The sequence below is a fragment of the Pelobates fuscus genome, chromosome 9, assembly GCF_036172605.1.
Source record: "Pelobates fuscus isolate aPelFus1 chromosome 9, aPelFus1.pri, whole genome shotgun sequence".
Lineage (NCBI taxonomy): Eukaryota > Metazoa > Chordata > Amphibia > Anura > Pelobatidae > Pelobates > Pelobates fuscus.
In genome coordinates, this window is record NC_086325.1 from 157,215,685 (window position 1) to 157,239,424 (window position 23,740).

At 39.4% G+C, this 23,740-nt stretch overlaps 1 protein-coding gene across 5 annotated transcripts in view; it reads left to right on the plus strand.

The window, feature by feature from the left end:
- The window catches only part of RXRA (retinoid X receptor alpha), a 192,858-nt gene that overhangs the window by 163,336 nt on the left and 5,782 nt on the right, over nucleotides 1-23,740 (plus strand). For 4 of the 5 annotated variants that reach the window (XM_063432848.1, XM_063432844.1, XM_063432845.1 and 1 more), the window contains 3 exons: nucleotides 9,132-9,188; nucleotides 20,123-20,292; nucleotides 22,227-22,356. In XM_063432848.1, coding sequence (XP_063288918.1) covers nucleotides 9,132-9,188; nucleotides 20,123-20,292; nucleotides 22,227-22,356 — 357 coding nt within the window. The remainder of the gene's footprint in view (nucleotides 1-9,131; nucleotides 9,189-20,122; nucleotides 20,293-22,226; nucleotides 22,357-23,740) is intronic. The other variant, XM_063432846.1, reaches the window with a different exon arrangement.

Consider the following 23,740-nt stretch of genomic DNA (forward strand, 5'->3'; position numbering starts at 1 on the left):
ATTTATTACTTTTCTAACACATAATTTAACTTCCGTCTCATAGCAATTAGCCGAGTTTAGGTGGCAGCGAACGCCTCGTTTCCTTTTTTCCTTTCCTTTTTTTTTTTTTTTTCTTCCAACTTTGAAAAATGTCTTTTGGTAACGCAAGAAGCCTGATTTCCACTATTTCCTTCTGGAGGAGCAGACGCTAATCTGGATACACACTCAAATACAATCTTCACTCAAATGCAGTCATCATCGAGTCCGTGTACGACTAGTTATAAATTACTGAAAGAAAAATAAACTATAGAGCGAGAAAAATGGAAACTTCAGCTTCAAGACAAAAATAAAAAAAACTTATTTTACCATAATTTATTTAAATCAAAAACTTTTTAAAATCTGCATTTAATTGAAGGGGGAAAAAAAAGCTATTTGTTGTGGATATTTTCTAGGTACTAATCCAGAAAAGTCATCACTTTCCTCTAATCTCAAACCAGCATTATGGGAGATGTAGTCCACAAGATCTGGAGTATTAAAGGTTGCCTACCCCTGCACTAGATGTAGGAGTGTTGGTAGGCCCAGCTCCTTGCTGTTTGAGTGATATAAGCAGTAGTAAACGAAATTCCAGAGAATTTTGCCATTTTGAGAGGTCTTTCACAAATTACATCCTTGCTAAGATTGGCCAAAAAAAGAACCCCTGAGATAATAGACTTTTTAATATTTTTTTGAATGTAACCCTGGCCTTTTTGGGCCTCGGACATTTTTCCTTTTTTTTTCATTCCATACCACGTGGGAACATGAAAGACATATGGAATCATTTGTCTTTAGGCTCTGTTAGTACCTGGACCAGGTCCGTCCTTTCTGTGCTTCTCTTCACAGAGGTGTTATAAAGCAAGGGTGAAACAAAAACAATTAAAAATGCACCCAGCAAACTTCAGTGAATGTAAATGATGGAGAAATATATTAAATTCCACAGTTTTAATAAAAGTAGAGACCGACAAGGGCAGATTCACAGTGTACAATATGCTTCATTGGATCTATATGAGCCTCACGAGAGATGCTGTTTCAGGGAGGTTTTTTTTCTAAAACCGTTCAGGTCTGTGTTCTATATACTCTTATTAACCACAAGAGAGTTTGTGATGTTTCTAACAGAGAAAGAGAGCTTTTAAAAAAAAAAAAAAAAAAAAAAGGGGACTGCGATCCATACATGTCTAAAACACCAGTACTACCGTCTGTGGCATAATTTGCAAATGACCTCAGACAGTGACATCGGTGGTAAGGAGGGGGTGGGGGGAGGAACACAGGCAAAATTTTAATTATCTGAACATGTGCCAAGCAGGCGCTGGCCCTCCTCTGCTCCTTCAGCTCCTTCAGCACCAGGAGGCAATGCCACCGCTGTATGCTTGCGCAAGAGTACAGCATTAAGGTATATGGAAAGTCCAGCGAGAACACAGGATCCTCCATAGTCATAGCCAAACCCCCGCAGCCATCACTGGTGACTGATGGGGTGATTGACACTTCTAGTTGGCGCTAGCGTCGCCCAGTGTCTAGAATTGTTAGGCATAGGAAAAGTACTGAGACAAAGTAGTCCCTACTTGTCTCTGTGTTCTACTGTCAGTGAAGTGCCAACACAGTCAATATGAGTATTTCATTAAGATTTTTTCTTTATGAAATACTAATTTTGCTGGGGTGGTGGAGTGGGGGTTGGCAGTGCCGCTTTAAAGGAACCATCAATTTTCTGGAAAATATGCAGTTACTGACTCATTACTGACCAGTTCAATCTTAGCACAGGCAAGGCACACATGACATTGGAAGAGGAGAAACCAAGAGATTTATCGCTGATATTTTTATGATCACTTTCTGGGGCAGTTTATTAAATAATTTAGGATATTTCCATATGTTGCTTCTCTTGTACCCTAGTGCTTATTTTTCAATCTATGCCATATGTCCGCTATGCAACAGATTTGTCAATCTTTCCACCAACTATTCAGACAGAAAGTGTTCTGATTCATTTCGCTTTTTGTCCGTCTTCTAAAATGGAACTGGCAAAATGTACTATGAATAAAATCACTTTTTACACCATATTTACAATATCTCAAATTAATGATAAAAGGACACTAATATAATTATTTACAGGGACCCAAAAAGAAGGCACTCCGTTCCAGGATAGAGGGATACACAGTGGTGTGGATTTCTACATTAAATGTTAAATTTAGACCTGACAAACACATTTTGTAAAATGCAAGGGATAAGTAAAAGTAATATTTCAAACCCTGGAAAGTGATTGTTTCCCTTTAAGAGAGACGGTTTGTGAGATTCTGTTCAGGGGTGGTAAAAAGAGGCATAGGCAACAAAAGAAATGATGACTTTTGTAAACCTAGTTTGTATTGATTTTTCTTGTGTTTATAGGGAAGGACACGGTGTCTGTTTTGCTCCTTAAATTGAACTTTTCTGAAACCCGTTTTCCTACTAAATAAAAATAAAATTAGGTTTTCGTTCGCACATATTGGTAGAGATTTTTTTTAGATTTTTTTTTTTTTCGTGACTGGCCCTGTAATAGCGAAAAGCTAAAAAGAGACTAACAAAATGCATGTCTTCCCGTCTGCTTGCTGGCACCGCTCTGACTTTCTCCTTTCGTATAATATTATTATTTATATAGCACCAACAAATTCCGCAGCGCTGTACAATAGATCAGACACTGTCTGCCAGGTTCCCACCACATGTTTGATGAAGAGATTGTTGGCTACATGTGTTACTAGGGAACATACATTTTCATCCTATCAGTTTAGTAGTTCGACGTCAAATGACTGCAGACGTGAATAACATTTGACCACTAATAAATGCAAAAGATGAGAAATGTGAGGAAATTAAATAATTATTTATGGTGGGGTTGTTTAAAAAAAAATGAATAAAAAAAAATGTGTTTAATAAATTCAGTTGTGTTCTATTTAGCAGACGAGATTCAGGATGCTGGATGCTTTATACCATGCTTGTAAGGAATTGGTTAATGTCATTTTCCTGTGCAGTCATGTCACTGGCTCCTGAGTTCAGCATTGCGGTTGTTGTGCTGGTGGCAAATGTACGAGAAGTTAGGATCAGATAAAATAAGCAGGAAACTGCCCGGAGAGAGAAAGCAAGGCTTTTTCCCAGGCTCTCTGCAGCCTCCTTGGGAGGTCTGGAGACGTGAACCCTATCTGGTTTCGGTGAGGTCCTCAAGCTGGGATTTGTTGGCTGTTCTCCTAAGCAAAGCATCTCTGCCTCGTGCAGGGAGATGCAGACACATTCTAGGCAGTCGCAAGCAGTGATCGAGAATGTCATAACAGAAGGGAGGATAGACAATAGCGCCATTTATACCTCCTCGCTGCGCAACCTCGCCGTCTCTGCCGCCCAACGAATAAAAATCTGAATGCTTTGTTTGGCAGGTTGATATTATACCAGAAGATTTATTTTTTTGGTATATATTATGTTTGTTTTTTACTTTTCATATATATTTTTTTTATAGCTATAGACCAAATGTCTTTTTTTATTTCTCATACATGTATCTAGACTTGCCGCTATTGATGACTAGCACTCCCAGGAGAGTCTGCCGCTCCTTCAGGTGGTAGAGCATCGTGGCAAATGCAGTCTACAACAGATCTGAAATGCCGAAAACTAACCATGATTGACAGCTGTGATTACTCCAGTGAACATGTCAACAAGTATTCTGCTGTCTCTTTACATAGACTGGGACTAGAGTAATGCTTGCAGGTTTCTTTGGAACAGAGGCTCAAATAGGTCAATGTACTGAAGTACATTATGGCTGCCAAATAGTTTTAAATTCTAAGGATTGTGATATGATTATTCTGATAGTGTAATTACAAGTACAAAGAAAACATATACAAGATCGTTATCGCTTGTAATTTAATAATTTAGGAAGCCTTTCTTGCAGGGCCCTCAGCAGATTGTTCCTGTATGTTAAATATGTTTTGCTAGGATCAAATAGAAAATAGAACTTGTATCAAAAATTTGGGGGCACTCGAAGCACCATAACCACCACAGCTCATGTTAGTGGTTATGGTGCTAGCAGGCCAGGGGCACAGTCCTTGTTCTGTGTCAAAACTTTATTTTTTTTTAATTTTGAATGGTACTCAAGGCACCTGTGTCTTGACTCCTCAGTTGTCTACATTATTATTAAAGGTAAGGATACATCCAAATTTGCACCTCACCTTTATGCGTTACAGGAAGAGTCCAACCCTCATAACCACTAAAATTTTCCAAAGTGGCTATGGTGCCAGGAGTGCCCTGGCCCATCGTCTGACTTCCAATTTAGGATCTGTTGGTTGCTGCTCCCCGCCTGCACTAGTAGTGCTAGAGAGCGGTTAGTTCCTGAACGGGAACTTCTACAGCTCTCCTGAGCCAAGCCCTGCAGTATCTGAGAGTGTCAGGTGATCGCTCTCAGCCAATGAGATAAACCCTAGGCCCGACAGACCCCGGGTACGAAGTCACACAGTTATGGTATTTGGGGTTTTTCTTTAATATTTACTGTAAAGTGATGCATAAACTTTGAGGTTTATAAACTGCCAGGTAGAATTAGCAAATCGAAAATGATCGGCTTATTGATACTTTGTAAAAAAGCCTTCCTCAGCTGTAGTCTGTTACAGAAGCAGTTTGGCTGCTCCCAGTAACTTTTTATTTTATTTTTTTATTCACATACCCTAGAGGTTTGCAACTGTATCTGGCAAAAGGCCTTCTGCCAAGAGAAACATCGACATTCCATTTTCCTATTTAGCCTGTGTATTACATTCACACACATTCAATAAGAAGAAATCACACTTGGGAATATGGTAGATTTGGCAGTGAATTGATTGTCAGATGGGTTGGGTGAGTTACTCTTTCTTCCCCTAGCTCTGTCCTCCCTCTCCCCAAATAACAAATGTTTGCACATTAAGAAATCCTTACCCTTTTTAGCAGCACCCCTTGTCTATACGTTCTGACTCTGAACCACCCCCCTTAGTGCAAGGAGTAACACACTCCTGGTACTTGGGGCTTTTCTTTAATATTTACTGTAAAGTGATGCATAAACTGTAGTGGGATCTAGTAGTGGGCACCTAACTTTCCCCTTGTAGTGGGAAGTTAGGTGCCCCTAGTGTGGACCGGGATAACCCCCACCGGTCCAAAGGGGAGGGTTGTGGGGCTCCAATGTCGACGTCCGGGGCTTGCTTCATGCCGGGAGAGCGGCCGTTGCGTGTACTCGCTGTCTCTGGTCATCTGGATTAGCCACAGTTGCCCACTGGTTGCCTGACTGTGTACCAGTCGATTAGGGATGAACCCAGCTTGGTATGTCGCTTGAAAAGCTGATTTATTGCTTAATTGTGCAGGAGCTTGTACAGAACACGTCTGGCCATCTTGGCTGTCAGGCCTCAACCATCCCCTTTTTTGTGGAGGATGAACAAGGTAAATGTTCAAGTCCAGACTGGCTATTGGCTAAACCAGGAAAGTATCTAGTGGGCAGCAGTGATTGAAGGCCAATTCGGGAGATCAGAAATCTCCCTGTCATGTTTTGGCCTGCCACACACTCTTTCTTTCCCCTTGTGGCTGATTTTTGGCTGCAATGTGTGGGGATATAGATGCCTACATCCTTTCCACCATGGGCCTCTGATAATTACGTTTGTGCACAAAGCAAGTAGCTGTTGCGGAAGATGACTAAGCCAGCAAAAAGTGAGGGCACATGGGAGTGGGCTGGCTAAGTCAGGCTAAGAATGCAACAATTGATTTTATGTCCTAATCCAGATATGTGGGCATTACATTTTTAGGGTAATAGTATTGTTTCCAGGTGCAAATTTAATTCCAAACAATAACTAAATATTGTCAATCAGAAATGCCAAAAAAAACAGCCAGACTCAAAATTATAAAACCAGTGACAAAATCTTGTTTGACAAAAACATTCTCAGCAGGGGTTCACAATTGAGGTGAGAGTGGGTACACTTTCTCCTGTGAATACCGATCTCAAATGTTCTTGTCAATAAAGATGTTGATCCCAACAGTACCTCCCTGTCCGGCTGTTTTTATTGTTTATTCCAAACAATAACTAAATATTGTCAATCAGAAATGCCAAAAAACAGCCAGACTCAAAATTATAAAACCAGTGACAAAATCTTGTTTGACAAAAACATTCTCAGCAGGGGTTCACAATTGAGGTGAGAGTGGGTACACTTTCTCCTGTGAATACCGATCTCAAATGTTCTTGTCAATAAAGATGTTGATCCCAACAGTACCTCCCTGTCCGGCTGTTTTTATTGTTTTATTGTTTTTATTGTTTTTCTTGAATGTAATTCCGCCGTCTTTAATTTATTGTGCGTTGTGTTTTTGTTTGTGTTTGGTGTGGAGAGTACCCAAATGAGAGTTGTTGAGAAGCCACTTACCGATATTTATTAAATATTACATGGAATGATGATAGTGCCCATACTAGTTTAATGTCAGACAGAGCCACAAGGCTGCTTACTGCGTTCCTTTCTGCCCGTTCCGAGTGCAAATTCACAGCAAGCATCCGTTTTGTAGAATTTCATTACCCGAGCAGCTTGCCGTTATGTTGATATATTGGCCCATTGTGTCCTGTTACACTAACAGCCCCATAGGTTTAGTCATTTCCTCTGTGCACACCCACAGGTCATTAGGAGCACAACATTAGCCCTGCAGGATTGCCGGCGCTGGCATTGTGGCTGGTAGCCTGGATATTATGTAACTGAGCAGTTTTGATATTTATGAAGGTAATAAAGATACGTTTAAATAGACACTAAAGATTTGCTCAATTAGACGGAGAAAAAAAACAAAAAAACAACCAAGATTTTTTTGGGGAAAATTGGCTATTACTGAACATGTTGTTTTACCTCCTACCAGTGCCTTATTCATTCCGTATGATAAATTCTGGGGTTTACAGAAAGTCCATCACGGTTTCCCGAAGGGAAAACCTATTGGCTTTATTTGCAGAAGAACCCTAGTTGGATCTCTTCTGCTTGAGATATATATTCAAATATATATTTTGTTTTGGATAAAAATAAAAAGCCAATTTCAGATATAGCCGTGAATTCCCATCAGCATTTTTTTAGATCTAGACTATTTTGAACTTGTGAATTGCTAGCCTATTTGCCCAAACAGTAGTAGAATTGTATGTTTGGGTTAAACATTGTGTGTATGGTTTTAAAAACTCTATGAATGGGGTCCTTCGGTGGATCTCTTTGGGTTTTTAATAGGAAAATTCCAGGCACCATAACAACTTATAAAAATGAAGTTGTTATGGGGCCAGGTTGTCTCTGGTGCTGGCTTACCGTTAAGGTTTAAACCGCTCATGAAAGGTTAAACCCCACTGTCTCCTTTCCAGCCCCAGATCGCTTTGCCTCCTTCAGCATCCGCTTGGACGCTCTCAGCCAATCAGTGGTCCGTACGTTTCTATCATCAAACTTTTCACCACGCAGATGATGGAGGGGCAGAGTGATCTGGCACTAGTGGTTAAACCGCTCATGTATGGTTTATCCACTACAGGTAAGCCGCTCCAGGGACCTCCTTGCACTATAGCAGCTTTATTTATGATTAGGTTGTTATGGTGTCCGTTTGTGTTCCTTTAAGTCACACCCCACATGGTTATTTACTAAAGAATTATCAGGAATTCATCAGGAATTTCAATGTTTAAATCAAAATTGCTGTAACCGTAGCTGTCTTATTCCCCCCCCCCCCCCCAATTCAGCTATGTGAAATTCTCTTTAAATTCCCGACAATTCTCCTTTTAGTGAGTAACCCAGTCTAGACTGCTAGGCTTAGCACTTTAATTTGATCTCAGCCGGCCTATCGCTCTCCCCTACAAGTCCGTACTACACACGGCAATGAAGCTGCAGGCTTTTCGTTTTATCACGCGCTTGTGGAGCCAGGAGGAACATTTGGTTCATATCCAAGTCACATGTATGGAGGAATTACAAATTAATTAGATCGCAGGAAAAAATGCTAGGACAACATCTGTAGAAATAAAGCGATTTAATAGATGGACTGTGACTCCCACAAACTTCACCTGGGACAGGCTAAGTGCAATGGCAAAGTTTTTTTTATTTATTTCTTTATGTAGGATGTCTTGGGGGCACTCCAAGGAGTAGGGTAGGTTCAAACAACTTCTATTGCAATTACGTTTTCACCCATTATATATCATATACCTGTATTTCATTTCAGGGGTGTGTGGCTGGAGGTGTCGGGTTGTTCAGGAACGTTTTGTTGACTTCATGACCTACCGATAGCATTTATATAGTTGTCATTTACCTATTGTTCCTGTGTCACTGTGTAATTGTCTCATTTATTGTAAATCCCCCCCCTAGTAGTAGACAAAAGCAGGACGGACAGATTGACACCCAAACTAGGGACTGGATCATTTTAACAGAGACAATTGGTATTGTTGCAAACATTGATTGGCCATTACATCTGAAACAATACTTCTGATTAGTAAAACTGTTTGGCACTTAATTCAAAACAACATTTTGGGGCTTTAGAAATTGTTTCCCTCTTTTAAGCAAAATTTAAGCTTAAATCTTGCTGTTCTCTTCATTAATAAAGTTATTTATTAGAAAACTTGTAAACCTAACCACAGCAGCTCATTGTAGTTGTTATGGTGCGAGAATTCTTTGGTTGCAGTCTCTACATAGTTCGGCAATTTTGGAACGGTTCAATAATAAAAATAGGGGCGTCTTGTGGATAAAGCACCTTCACCCCCAACCCCCCCCCCCCCCTACTGCCGCCATGATAATAATGCAAAGATTTTACTAATGCGTTATTCCATCCAAGTTTGTATATCAGGGATAGGCCGTGGGGATTATGGTGTTTTGCGTTTCCCTTTAAACATGCTCAGAGCTCCAGTTATTTGTTTGGGTTGTGCGTCAGCCTTGGTCTTTAGACAACTCAGGGATTAATTCAACTGAAAATGTATTAAAACCTTGCAATTGCATCTCTTTTTCTCCCTTCAATCTGCCTTAGAATTTGTTAAAATGTAGGTGGCCTCAACAGGTCTTTATCCCGCTACCCCTCTCCAAACCTCTTAGGGTTTTTATACCGTTAAAACATTTTTTTTTTTTAATTTTTGCTGTACATACAGCAAACACAATATAAAAATAATTATTGTAAATTCTATTTTGTTACAGGGATGGAACCCCATCCATCCCAGCATACAAGAGATCTCCGCTGTCAGGCTGAACAAGGTATTTCTAACATAGTTGTCATGTAGAATTTTTTATTTATTTATTTTTTAAATTAATTATCGGAGGTTTGGCTGCCTCCTAATGAGATCTTGATATTTTGTGCATGATTGTGACTTCTTGACAAATTCATCTTTTTTTTTATTTTTTATATATTTTTTTTGCCCTTAGGAATACAGTCCCATTTTTAGACCCAAATCCCTTTTTGGTTCTTTCCCAGGATCTTAGCATTTTTTTCGAGTGTGTGACTGTAGAACAAAACACAACAATAGTGATGTCTGTAAACTTTGCTAAATAAGAGACTTTGTGTAAACAAATGGTTTGATTTTGTTCTAATAACATTTAAATGTTGGGAGGTATGGACTTTCATTTGTTCCTGGACAAAGAGTTTGGCGTTAGGAATGTGAATATATGTGATCGGCATTGCCCACGATGCTTTGCCAGCTGTGAGCGATGTATACTGTCAAAGTTAGCCATTATTGCTAATATACTTAACTTTCTGAGCTGTGCTTTAAAATGCAGGCATCCCTGGTCTGCTCGGACACGGGGTGATTCTTACTGCGCGAACAATAGTATTCTTGAAATGCTGGAATCCGAGCTTGAAAACGCCAAACACATCCTGAGCAGGCGACAAAGATACTTTTTGTATCATCAATTTTTAACGCAGTTAAGCAGCTCTTTTCTTAGCAAACTTTGCTTACAAGGAAGGTTAAATTACAATGGGGAAAGGGCAGTGCAAATCTGTAGCGAGAGAAACCATTATAAACACGGCGATTAATGGATTGCAATGGCAGATACAAAGCAAAAAATATTAAGTATTTTATCCTAAATGGATTCTGCTCAGTTTAAAAACAAACAACAACAAAAAATCGCAACAATAAATCCTGCATAGTTAATTCAACAGGGCATACAAAACCATAATTTACACAAAAGTGCTGGTTTGGAAAAAATAAATGGATTCTCAGCCATAGTCACAGCTTATTTGATGAGACTATACATCCCAGTTGTCCCTATTTAGTAGTGGCAGTCCCTACGTTCCAAAATGCCCACATTTCTCTGTCCCTCTTCTCTATATTTATGGTGATTGTAAGTGCATAAGAGAGAGTCACTGCAATAAAACTATAGTAAATATGTTCACTAATCAGTCTGTGTATTCTTATTCTGAATTCCTTTTTTCAGTGGCCCCTATAGTTACCCCAAATGTTCCAGAACAGCTTTGCCCGACCAGGCACTTTGGCCATTTAAAAATTTTATAAGGTGTGTTAGGAGGATGTGTCGCTGTGATGTCATCATACCGCACTAAGAGTCAGGTAGCTTTATTAGCCAATATGTTGTGCTCCTATTTAACCCCCCGCCCACCAACTGTTGTACATTATGTGTATATTATGTGTTCAGCAGAGCTATTATTTGTGCTCGTGCATTTTTTCTAAATCTCTTTTGCTAGAAGTTTGTTAAATATATTTTCAATAAGACTACAGGTAGTTTATATTTTTAGATTAATATATTTTTATTCTGATATTAGAACTGCATTTTGAAAACACACTACCAAGGCACTGTGTGTAAATAAGCTTAAATATCTCATAATTCCAAGTTCATTAAAAGCACAGAATAGGTTCGTAATATGAGCCCCCCCCTTTTTTTTTTTTTTTTTAAATAATCCTGTCCAATTAGCATTTGTAAGTTATTTAATATACATGTTTTTTTATTTTATTTTTATTTGCTACATTTATTTATTTTTTTGGACCAAATTATCCTACACTAGAAAACACGACAGACAAAGCCGACGCTCTATGGTAGTAAACTGAATTCATGTAGCAGGTTCTAATTACAATTAGTATATTTATTCGGTTCTATTTATTGTGATTGTTTTAGTTTTTCATTACTCTACCTCACTGCTCACGGAGTTGGATCCAATAATTGTTTGCACCACATTTTTAATCGTGGCCTTTGTTGCACAAACCTGTTTAAAGAGACATTCCAGCCAAGAGTTGTTTTTTTTTTTTTAGTTTTTTTTTGTTTTTTTTAAAGATTTCTGGATATAATTAATTGCAAAAACGTCAGAATTCCCCTTGAATATTGCAAATTTGCAGCTTCTGCTGGGTGTTTTAGGGGTGTTACTAGCGTATGGGGCGAAATAAAACTTTTGAAGAAATATTGACCAAACCGTACATTATGGTCAATTAAAAAAGCAAACATTAAAGTTTAGTGAAAATAGCTGTAAGTGCTCAGAATTCGCTGTGCCCTCCATTTAGCTATTATTGCCTAAATATCCCGTATTCCGTGTTCAATTCTTTGTTAAGCGCATCACCAAGGTAACCCGAGGCTTGCCTCTTTATCTTTGAGACTGGCAGATACATATACGGTAATTGGGAATTGTTTCTTTATATCAGTGCTGGTATTGTACTTTCTGCCACCCACATGTCTGAGATGTCCTCCTTTGTATTTATTGTATGTCTTTTCCAACATGATTTTGTTGTGCGCACAGTTCCAATAAACAAGACAAGCCCTGCAGAAGTTGGAGTCTTACACCAGTTGTGATGTATTTGCCGCAACCTTTTGAAAATGAGGCAGTGAGCTTTGTCCTGGCATTCAGAGTCATTGTTTGTCAGATATAATTTCTTCTAAAGGACCTTGTACAGACGTAGTCACCTTGACGGATTCTTTCATACAAGGAGTGACAGCTACCAGCCAGTAGCCCCCTCTGCTAGGAGTCTGTTGTCCTAGCAATAGTCTGATTTTTCGCTTTTTCAAGGTCAACTATATTGAAAACAGCGGCTCAGTCTGTGACTGTACAGTGTGTGCACCTATTTTTCCATCTGTGTTACTACAAACTACATCCATTTGTTTTGGGAAAAACATGAAGTTCTCTAAACCCAAAATTATAGGGGGCTGGGGCAGGGGGGGTTACAAGTATTAATTTTTCGAGTTGTAGGTGTATTCATTTATATAATACTTATCAGTATACTCAGCACTTCACTGGTTACTTTGCAGTTTAAGGGAGGTACAGTAAATACCTCTTTGCTGCAAGTTGTCAACCCTCTGAATTATCCACCCATCTTTGGATGGCAGTGATAGGATGCAGGCACGTTATCCCAGTTTATCATTGCTGTCCAAGGTTTGACAAATAATGGTGAAATTTGCAGAGCCGCAGTTGAGGTGATGGATTTCAAGCACCATAACTACTTTGGTTCATTGTAGAGGTTAACTGAACACAGTGTGTTCCTATTAAATATCTGTAGGTGAGGCGTAGGCAACCTTCGGCACTCCAGATGTTGTGGACTACACCTCCCATGATGCTTTGCCAGCATTATTGCTGTAAGGACTGTATGGCAGATGTAATCAATAACCTCTGTCAAAGGTGGCCTGCCCCCTGCTGTAGGTAAACCGAGCGAGCAGACACTGCGCCATCGCAGCTGTGTCAGTTACTACACCTGAAAAGCCTTTCTTCACAGCCACTTAAAATAAGATTTGTTTCAATGGCACCATGCTTATTTCGGAAACCTTTGTTGATAGTAATGCTTCAGCCTCCTAGGGCTTATTAAAATACAGCTTTTCTCTCAGCTGAGTGTTTTCACACTTCCCGCGGTAAACGGAGCGTAGTAGACAAGCCGTGCATGACCTTGTCCAGCAGTCCACAAGGCCAGATATATTCTCAGATAATCTCCACCTTCTGACGGGCTTTGGTTTTTTTTTTTTTTAGCTTCCATTCCTTTTAACCTTCATTCAAAGTGAAACTTAAAAGAGAATAAAATATAGAGAAAGGAGTATATCAGTTGTCATACTATTTTATCCAGAACACTGGACTATATATTTCCCACTTTACAATGGCTAATTTTGTCAGCACAGTAGTTAATGAACTTGTCCCATCCTGCTCCCAGATTTGCGGCTTATTTTCTAAGAGATCAGGGAGGTGCGCATACAAATACAATTCTAAAACTAAAATAAGGACACCCTGACCACTTCGGTGATTTCAAGTGGTCATGGTACTTGTATGTGTCTGTATGTGCAACATTTTGCTTTGAAATACTGTACATACAAGGATCAACCCCTTAGCTGCCAAGGGTGTAATTTAGGGTCACCCATGTGTGGAAAAAAAAATAATTCAACAAATATCTCACCTTTTCTCCAGCGCCAAGTCTCCCACGGCACTGCCACAACCTGCTCCTTGAATTATTACAACAGGCCAAACCAATCCTCCTCATAGAGGTGAATTGGTGAATGTAGGGGCATGCACAGCGCTCCCCACAGATTGCCTACAGGTGTTCCTTAGAAAACCATCGTATTCACGGATTCTCTATGATTGACCGTGAAAGCACGACGTCACGGCGTGAGAGCCAGCAAATAACATTCCCAGTTCCCCTACCCAGAAGGCTTGAAGGGGTGGCTTGAAGCTGGTAGCACAGGGTTGCCAGCACTAAAGACACTATAACAACTTCAAGAGGATTAAGTTATTAAAGTGCCTAGAGTGTTCCTTTTGAGGTTTATGGGCTGACCCCCTAATACTTTGTTTTAAAACTGTAGTTTTTGCTTGGAGTAACCTATTAAAATGTTTCTTAAAAATATCTGAAATCTTTATCATGCCGGCTAAATCCAGTTGTTTCTGTATTATAGTTTGTGTTCTGGAGCAGAACATATTTTTTGCTTATTGCATTTTTTTATTTTTTTTGGGGGGGGGGGGGGGGGGGGCGGGGTGATGACTTCACATTCACAATTGCTACACATCAGTCATGTGAGGCAGCTGGTGCTGGTTGTTTTACCTAAAAATAAAGGACCCACCAATCTTTATTCCCAGGCGTTACACAATCTGTAACTTCATGTTCTACATTGCAAGCATGAGCGAGCGAGAGGAAGTGGAACATTTAAAAAAAATAAAGGAATTGCTCCTTGCTGTCGTGGTCATCCTGGTTTTTATGTAGAGGTTTACAAAACTGACCGCAGTCTCTGGCATTTGGTGGTGTATATATTATCAGGGTTGGAGAACGCTGTGAATTGCTGACTTGTCCTATTGTAACCAGTTACTCAGTCTCACAATACAAAGTACAATGTGTCAGCTGATGGCAAAACTATTTATCTCACACATTACTTCTTGTGCCGCAAATCTACAGTTCATGTAAGGGGACCTTAAACTATTCAGATTTCTCAGCCAATCCCAGTCCTCCTATTGTTGTCAAAGGGGGCACTAATTAACAGTGGATAAACCTCTATTGTTCTTAAGTCAAAATGTTTGGGAAATGCCAAAAATCTCTGGTGTTAAAACACATACATCCAGTCAGCGGCCATCATTTCATCTTGACTACTGGCATCTTCATACGTCGAATGAATGGTACCCCCTACTTAGAAAATTGCATATAAACCAAACTTTCATTTTTTTTTTTTTTTTTTTGGCAATTTGTTCTCCACTTTTAAGGTCACTTTTATGAATCACTCCCTCTGTGTCATTTTGAGCATCAGCACGCAGGCTTTAACCCCTTAAGGACACATGACATGTGTGACATGTCCTGATTCCCTTTTATTCCAGAAGTTTGGTCCTTAAGGGGTTAAATATCGCTGCTGTATAGTGGGGTGGGTGATGGAGAAAGTCGAGAGGCGAATGAGACGAATGAATACCTGTTAGTTTGTAACCGATACTCTGATGCTGTTTTTTCATGCATACACAATACAGTATAACAGGAATACAGTGTGACAGAGTGAGTAATCAGTGGCTTTATATCATTCTAATAGGCCTACAAATAGAACTTAAAAGGCATTTAGGTAGAATTTGGGACCGTGGACGTGTTTATCCAGGACTGGCAGCGTTGTTAAAAAATATGTGTATTTCTTAAAGCGGCATGGTCATGTTTCGAGTTTTTTTTTTACAGTTTATCTTGCCTTGTGTCCCTTGTATCTTAATGATTATACTCCACTCTTAGTGTTGGCCTTTAGTTACATTTATTATGTTCTCTTTCTTGTGCTGGGTCTCTCTACATGGGCGCTGCCATTTTTTCCTCTCCTGTCCATGAAGTCTGCTGTCTGCCTTTCTGGGATTCTTTTGACTGATGGATTGTGGGTAAATTAGCTTACCAACCTAAATGGAACTTTGACATCATATGAGAGAGTCCATTTCGGTGTGAGCACACATCAGTCTCCTTCACTTGTGAGTGCAGCGTTGCGAGAGTGCACGCTTTCGGGCACCCACAGCACAGATTGTGGTTATGGTGCTTGCAGTATCCCCAAAAATGCAAGATGAGTTTTGCCCATCCGTTTCAATTGAGTAGGCCTCGATACCCTATCATGAACCTAGGTCCAGGCAGTGTAACTGTGATTTATTTTTGTTGGTATCAAATAGTCAATCTCTTAAGATTTATTCAGATAATATTATGATTCTGAGGCATTCTCTCAAGGCCAATTCCTGACAGGACCCCTGCGAGGAAGCATCTGCAAGGAATTCCCTCTGCATTCCTTGAAACCAGCGGGATTTGCTCTCCTTTTCAATATGGCTGCCATCCAAGGGGCCTAGCCTTAGACACATTCCTTACATGTGTACAATGACATTGCCAGAGTCTGGAGGAAGGGCTTTTATTTTATACGAAATCCAGAGCGGTTTATTAGGCAGAGTGCCGAGTTATTAGACAGGGCTGGGACTGATTATTCTATAAAGATGCATTGTGCCCTGCTGGGTAGATCGCTGGAATATTTGTGCGATTTCTACGTAAAATAGAATAGAAACGCTTGCATTGTTTAGTGGAGGCACAGGGGGAAAACTAATTATTGATTCTTGGAAAGCCAGCAAGGCTGTGAATTTGGTCAGCCAACACACGCGTGTCTCTCTATGTGTGTATTTTTTATATATTAAAAATGGTGTATTTGGCGTTTGTTCACTAAAGCAGTAATTGACAAGGGAATATAAAATACTAGTTCAAAACAACCAAGTAGCAGAAATAGCTGTTTTTAGAGAAACGTTTTAGTTTAGCCATTTAGGCTTAGAAATTCTCAGCAATTCACAATATTATTATTATTGGTATTTATATAGCGCTAACTTATTCCGCAGTGCTTTGAATATAAAGACTAAGCCTGTAAACCTCAATAAAACCTATTGTTACATTGTTTTTATTTTAGGTTTTTTTTTTTTTTTCTTGGAAAACCTCTACGAAAAATAACAGAATTATGCTGTTTGCAAAAGACCTTCACGGATTGATATTTAGTAGTTAAAAATACTTGTTTATATTTTAAAAATATTTTTAGTAATACATTTTAGACCTAGTGTCAGGTGCATGATGGGTAGTGGATGTTCTAAGGACTAAAGACAAAGCATTCAAATGTTAATGTGTTCGTTATAAAATCTCAAAACTATGATCGTTAAGAAAAAAAAACCATAAAACACACATAGAAAACACACTTTTTTTACGCTCTGTTAATCAGTTGGCAGTTTTCGTCACTAAATTGTTGTGAATTAAAAATTAAACTGCACTTTTTCAAAGTTTTGGCTTTTTCGGAGGAGGCAATGTCTCGAGGGGGTTGGTCTCCACTGTGGAGACTTCTTCTAACATTGTGGCAGGCCTTTATGTAATTGTATCTTGTTTTGTTTTCTGTTATTTATTTACTTGATTTTCACCACCTCAAGACTTTTCGGATTGTCACTTTGGCATTTATATGTTGCGTGTTGTAACCTCTTTTCAATGTTAAAATTCTGCGTACAATTCTACAGGATATCATGATTTCATATGTTCGGCTGTATACATCATACAGTACCTATCTTTAAATAAAGAATTTAACAAAAAAATCGACAGTCAATTTTGGCAACAATTGGAAATTTGTAAGAATGTTATAGTCTCAGCATTACTAGTCCGTGTTCACTTTACGGCTAACTACAATTGGTGTTTAGTGCCGCCTTATTTCACGCGGTATGTCCATCTTAATTTATGGTGTGAATGTGGTGCGTGGGACAGAAGTCATTTTTTTTTCCTTTAACTTATCATTCCCATGTCCACCTTGCAAGCAGAATATCCTGCAATGATAACATGTTCTGAGGATGCAATTAGATTAATTAAATAATTAGGAAGTCTGCTAATTATCCCTTCAAAGGAAAAAAACACATACTAAAGAAAGCAGACGGCATCAGGCCTTTCTGTGGGTGACATGTGCGAGAATAAGTGAACAGCCTTTGGCGCGTGTGCGTCTCAAAGGCAACATCTTTCACAGCATATGGCAAAGAAATATTAAGGAGAGCAAAGTGACGGACTAGCTTCTCTCCAAACCATACTGCAGCAAAGATGTTTGTTTAATTTCATTGAAGAATGTGCTTTTAGTAGTAACATTCCCTAATGATCCTCTGATTTTTCATATTGTACAATTAAAATCCCACGCCAAATGAAGGCTTTGTAGCGGCAGCCTTATTCATTCTCTTACTAAATGGTCTATTTAGGCCGGGGGAGGTAATTTAAACTAGACAATCTTTTATCTGGATTGTACATGCTGAATAGTGATGGTGCATCATAGTCGTTTATTCAGTAAAGTGAGGATTATGAAAAATGTAAATAAAGTGTAAGAGTGTATAAGCGTATCACAGAGCTCCACAGTAATGTGTGTGTATGTATCACAGAGCTCCACAGCAATAAAACTCACAGTAATGTGCAGTGTCTGTATGTTTGTATCACAGAGCTCCACAGCAATACAACTCGCAGTAATGTAGAGTATGTATCACATAGTTCCACAGCAATTAAGCCAACAGTAATGTGCAGTGTGTATGAATATCACAGAGGTCAATGGTAATAAAACAGTAATATACAATTTGCATGAATGTGCCGTGAAGGTTCGCAGCAATACGCAGTACAACTTACCATAATAAACGTTCTCTATGCATGTGTCAGAAAGATCCACACCTATAAACACACACTTTAATATACAAATCTATACGACTTTCATTGAGGCCCACAGCAGCAGGCCGGCCGCGTGAAATAGATGTGCTTTGTTGTTCTTTCTGATTACATAAATAGATCACATACTCATTAATACCCTGTGTATGCTACATACCGAACATTGTTCATCTCACTGCAGCTTATTCAGCTCTGTAATTCGGGGTGTAGTAACTGGGCTCATGCAGGAAGTCTCTACTCTGGTCAGTGTCCATTGTGCTCTTCAGCTGAACAGATTTTGTGTTTTTTGTATTGTGGATACATGCCATTGCTTTTTACACTTACCAGGGAAGTCTTATCCCTCACCCTCCGTTGTGTTTATTCTGATGTAAAATATACTTTGTGTATGTTTTTGTGCTGTTATGTTTGTATGTATAGAAAAGGACCCATTGCATACACTCCATGCCGTTATAGTGCTAAAATAAAACTACTATTTAACATATTTAACCTCCAGCATTCATTATTATTGACTTATTAAATTAGCTTTATTTGTAAATTAGGTTCCTACCAATTCTAGTTCCAAGAAGCATGAGTTTAAAGGGACAGTATAGTTACCAAAAACCCTACAGCTTAATCTAGTGGTTCTGGTGGCTATAGCCTGTCCCATCAGGCGTTATAATGTTAGCACTGCCTTTTCAGAGAAAAGGAGGTGTTTACATTACAGCCTTGGGACACATCCAGTGGCAGTCCCTCAGATGGCCACTAGCCGGTTTTCCTAGTCCACTGGTGCAGTGTGCAGCACTGACATTCTGCTCTGCATTGGAGACGCTGAATGTTCCTCATAGAGATGCATTGATTCATTGTATCTCTGTAAGAAGATGCTGATTGGCCCAGTGCCATGTGTTGCTGCACATGCGCAACAGCCTCTCTAAGCTTTCCTATAGGAAAACATTGGATAGGCTGAGATTGTCAAGTCTGATGATCTCAGCCAATGAGGCGGATCGGGAGGCGGGGTCAGCCGCGACAAAATCCGCACTGCGAGAAACAAGAGTAAATTTACTTTTTACTTTGCAGACAGTGTGGCTGGGGGCCTAAATAGCCACTCAGGCACTGTAGTGTCAGGAATACATGTTTGTATACCTAACACTATAGTAGTGCTCCTTTAAATTAGAAAGTCTTAAGAAAACCAACCTTTGAGGAGAGAAAATTAGCTCTCTGCAGGTTTTAATATTAAATTAATCCTTTATTGTCACTCTATTTCTACTTGTTTTTATTTTTTTTAAATATGCATAAGAAAAAAATAGGGACTGCTTTTTCTCATGGGGAGGGTATTTGAAATTGGGCGGAGCTTAAGAAAAGTTGCATCGTTACATGGCTGAAAAGAGACTTGCATCCATCAAGTTCAGCCTCACAAGTTCCATTTCAGTTGCTAAGCTAATTTACCCACAATCCATCAGTCAAAAGATTCCCACATAAGGCAAACTGCTGGCATCACGGACAGAGGAGAACAAAATGGCAGCGCCCAGGTTTTAAAATCCAGTACTATGAAGAAGAAATAATCAATATAAATAAAGGCAAACAGCAAATAGAAGAGTATAATCATTAAAGATACAAGGCGCATAATGAAAGGAAAAGTGAAATTTTAAAAAATGACAGCTCTCCTTTTAAGAATATAACGCTTTTAATTGTAATACAGCATTTATACCATTTTTTTCTGATCTTCCGTAAGTCATTTTGAACACTTAAAGCACATCAGTCTTTGACAGTGTGACATTACGCTGGGTTCTTCAGATGTTTTTGAGCCTATTCAGCTTCACTAAGATCCCAGTCTATTTTATAATGTAACGGGGTAAACCGCTGTAAACTCACTTTGAATTCCTAGCAGTTCACGCGTTGAGTAATAACCCTGCGAGTTTGAGGAATTATCATACACTTGCTGGCTTTTTCAACAGAATTCTTTGTGAATGTTAGTAAAAGCAGGATTATGATAAATACAGTGGGGAAGAGAAAATACTAAACTATTTGTGATAAATAGATGTCGAAATAAACGTGGTTTGTTGTTTGTTTTTCTGACAAAATATCTTCAATTTCCACTGTGTTCTCCAGCTGTACAGGAGGAGAGGCAGAGGGGTAAAGACCGGAATGAGAACGAGGTAGAGTGTTCAAGCAGCGCCAACGAAGATATGCCGGTGGAGAAGATCCTCGAAGCTGAACTGGCGGTGGAACCAAAGACTGAGACGTACATTGAGGCAAACATGGGCCTTACCCCCAACTCTGTAAGTAATGAGGCTCTGGGGCGGGGGATGGGAGCAGGTTTAAATTGACAAAATTCTAACATATTTAGAATATTCAGGAACAAACTTTTTTTTGTGATGTAGGAACAGTTAACTAAGTGTAAGTGTAAGTTTGCCTTCTGTCTTGCCCACAAATAAAAGCATCTATTGTAACAGGTGTGCTAGCCCTGGTTTATCTCTGGTTTAATCCACTCTGTACTCGGGCGCGTTGTTATTTATCTATTTTATATTTTTTTGAGGGTCCCTGAAAGGTCCAAAATTGATCTGCTATCTCTCATTCACTTACACAGAGTAAAACGTATTTCGATTGGCATGTATGATGTGAATTGTACTCTGAAGGGCCATTCTTTGCCTGGAGTCTAAATCTGGTGTTTTGGAATAGCCAAACAATTACACATTAAATGGCGTTCTATTGTATCTAGCAGCAGTAACAAAAATGGTACATTTAGAATAAAAATAAATTTAAAAAATAGCTAGATACGGTATCCAAAAGAGATCAGATTGAAACATCAAGCATCGGAAAATTTAGCTTTTTGAAATTTTGATTACGATTCCCAGATTACCCAACTGGTTTATTGAGCTAGTAATTGTTCCAATGACTGATGGACTTTGATTCACAATGTGACTTTTTCTCCCCATTTGTTAGTCAGAAATCAATGGAAAGCGTTAGAATTCTCAAACAGATGTTGGCAACGATCAATATATATTGTTGATTCACTTAATTGGTAAATGTGGTTAAATGACAAGTGAATTGATGTTATTCCAAAAAAGCCAGATTGGAAAAATCTGCAGGTTGCATTTGAGAATATGAAATTTGAATTTCAATTGACCCGAATTCACTCTTTTAGAGAAATACTGCAATCCCTATGACAAAGCGGATATAAATCATAATGAAGTCCAGTTGAATTTAGGGAAGGCTACTGTATAATTCAATAGGCGTCTCACCATAAGAGTAGATTGAAACCTATAGAGGTGACACTAAAAGCACAACACTGCTATGTGCTAAATCTGCTCGCAGAGCATCGTATGTTGCAACTATTCAACACCTTCTGTCTGTCTCTGAGCATGGGACACCTTTTATACAAATGGAGGCCATTATAGGCCAGATTCTCCCCATTTAAAGGAACACTCTGGGCACCATAACAGCGTCACCTGAATTAAGTTGTTATGGTGCCAGGAGGTCCCTGGTGCCAGCTTATCTTTACTGGTTAAACCATTCACAAACTGTTTAACCCCAAACTTTTTTTTTCTCCCTCCTGGAGCCATTTAGCTCTGCCCCTTCCTTGGGCAGGGGCACTGCCGATTGCCTGAGCGCATCAGCAGATATTCTAAGCCAATCAGTAGCTCCCTGTTCATAACAAGGTCCTGGGAAAATAACGTAGATTTTTTTTTGGGGGGGGGGGGGATGATGATGATGATGTGGATGGGCTGTGCTGCCAAGTGCATTCCATATTATGTCTGAGCCGAGAGATATACTTGGGAGCAAGGCTGTGATCTGGTGTCCTGGGCGGTCACTGCAGAGGCAGTTAAAATGGACATTTAGCTGCCGGCATAGAACAGAGGTCTCATCAAATTGTATTGTGTCGAACAATTTTGCAGCTGTTTGCTGCTTGTTTATCTGTTTCTCTTGCTTTTTTTAATCTTTTTTTTTTTTTTTTTTAAGTGACTGGTTTTATGCATTCAGTTTCTTCCTATGCATTTCAAAATTATTTTTTAGAATTTCCGTGTCACTTACTTTCCCTTTCATATGTCGGTTATGTTCTTGTTGGTGACTGGTTTCCTGTATGGTTTTATTCCTGCTCTTTGACCCTACACCTATGTGCAGTAAAGAAGAGAGGGCTGCCACGTTACTTGATGGATTGTGAATTCCGATTTATTTGTGCATTCCACTTTTAATGTTTTGCCTGTCTTTGCAGCCGAGCGATCCCGTCACCAACATTTGCCAAGCGGCAGACAAGCAGCTCTTCACCCTGGTAGAATGGGCAAAACGAATCCCTCATTTCTCAGAACTGCAGCTGGACGACCAAGTGATATTATTGAGAGCGGGTAAGTGTGTGCACAGATTTCTCAGAGACAATGTACACAACAAGAGTTTAAAATTTATTTTTTATAAGGTAAACCATGAAATTGGCATGACCTACATTTGAGTTTAGTTTTTGTTTTGTGAGTATTCATGTGAGTGTGACTACATTTGAGCATGCTTCCTTGCCCACAATTTATTCCACAGGACAATAAAAGGGACACTATAGACACCAAAACAACTAAAGCAGTCTTGGTGTATAGAACATGCTCCTGCAGTCTTTGCTCAATTACCTGCCATTTAGGTGTTGAATCACTTTGTTTCATGCAGCCACACCTCCCTGCATGTGACTTACACAGTCTTTCTAAACACTTCCTATAAAGAGAGATCTAATGTTTACACTAACTTTATGCAAGTTCTGTTTAACCCCTTAAGGACCAAACTTCTGGAATAAAAGGGAATCATGACATGTCACACATGTCATGTGTCCTTAAGGGGTTAAATTTAGAATTTCTTATCTCCTGCTCTTTTAATAGCCTGCTAGACCCAGCATGAGCCTCCTGTATGTTATTGAATTTCAACTTATGGAGCAGGAGATAAAAACTTTTAAAGTAAGTTACAGCGGATTGAAAATGAAACCATTTTTCATGCAGGCTGTGTCAGTCACAGTCAGGGGAGGTATGGCTAGGGCTGCATAAACAGAAACACAAGTGATTTTACTCATAGATGATAGTAAATTGAACATGATCTATATACCAAAACTGCTTCAATAAGCAAAAGTTGTTTTGGTGACTATAGTGTCCCTTTAATTATAATTTAATTTGCCCTATAACTCGATATGACATATTTTAGTGCTTATCTGGATCAAAAATAGCTATTGCTAATGGCATGATGATCATGGTGGAGGGTTGTAATTGGGAATGGAGCTCTTGGAGCACAAGCAGTCCATGGGAGTTTGGTCTCTCCACCTATCGGCATGATGACAGATATTTGGTAGATATCCCTACTCCCTCCACCTGTTCATGTTTAAATAACAATCCTCTCTGCAGGTTAACCAGGTGCCAGGATAGAAAGAAAGTATTTATTGCAAAATTAACGTAGCAAAAGATTTGACATTCGGTTTTGAAAACAGGTGTCCTAATTCCACCTGATTTTAGAATGGTAACCTCTAAATGTGCTCGGAGATGATGGCTTGATAAAAACGGATTTTGATGGCTAAGCCTTAAAGGGAATCTCCAGTGCCAGGAAAACAATCCGTTTTCCTGGTACTGCAGGTTCCTTCTACCTCCCACCCCCCTATCCCCGGTTACTGAAGGGATGAAAACCCCTTCAGTCACTTACCTGAGGCAGCGACGATGTCCCTCGTCGCTGTCTCCTCCTCTGCGCCGCTCCTCCTACTGACTCCGTCGG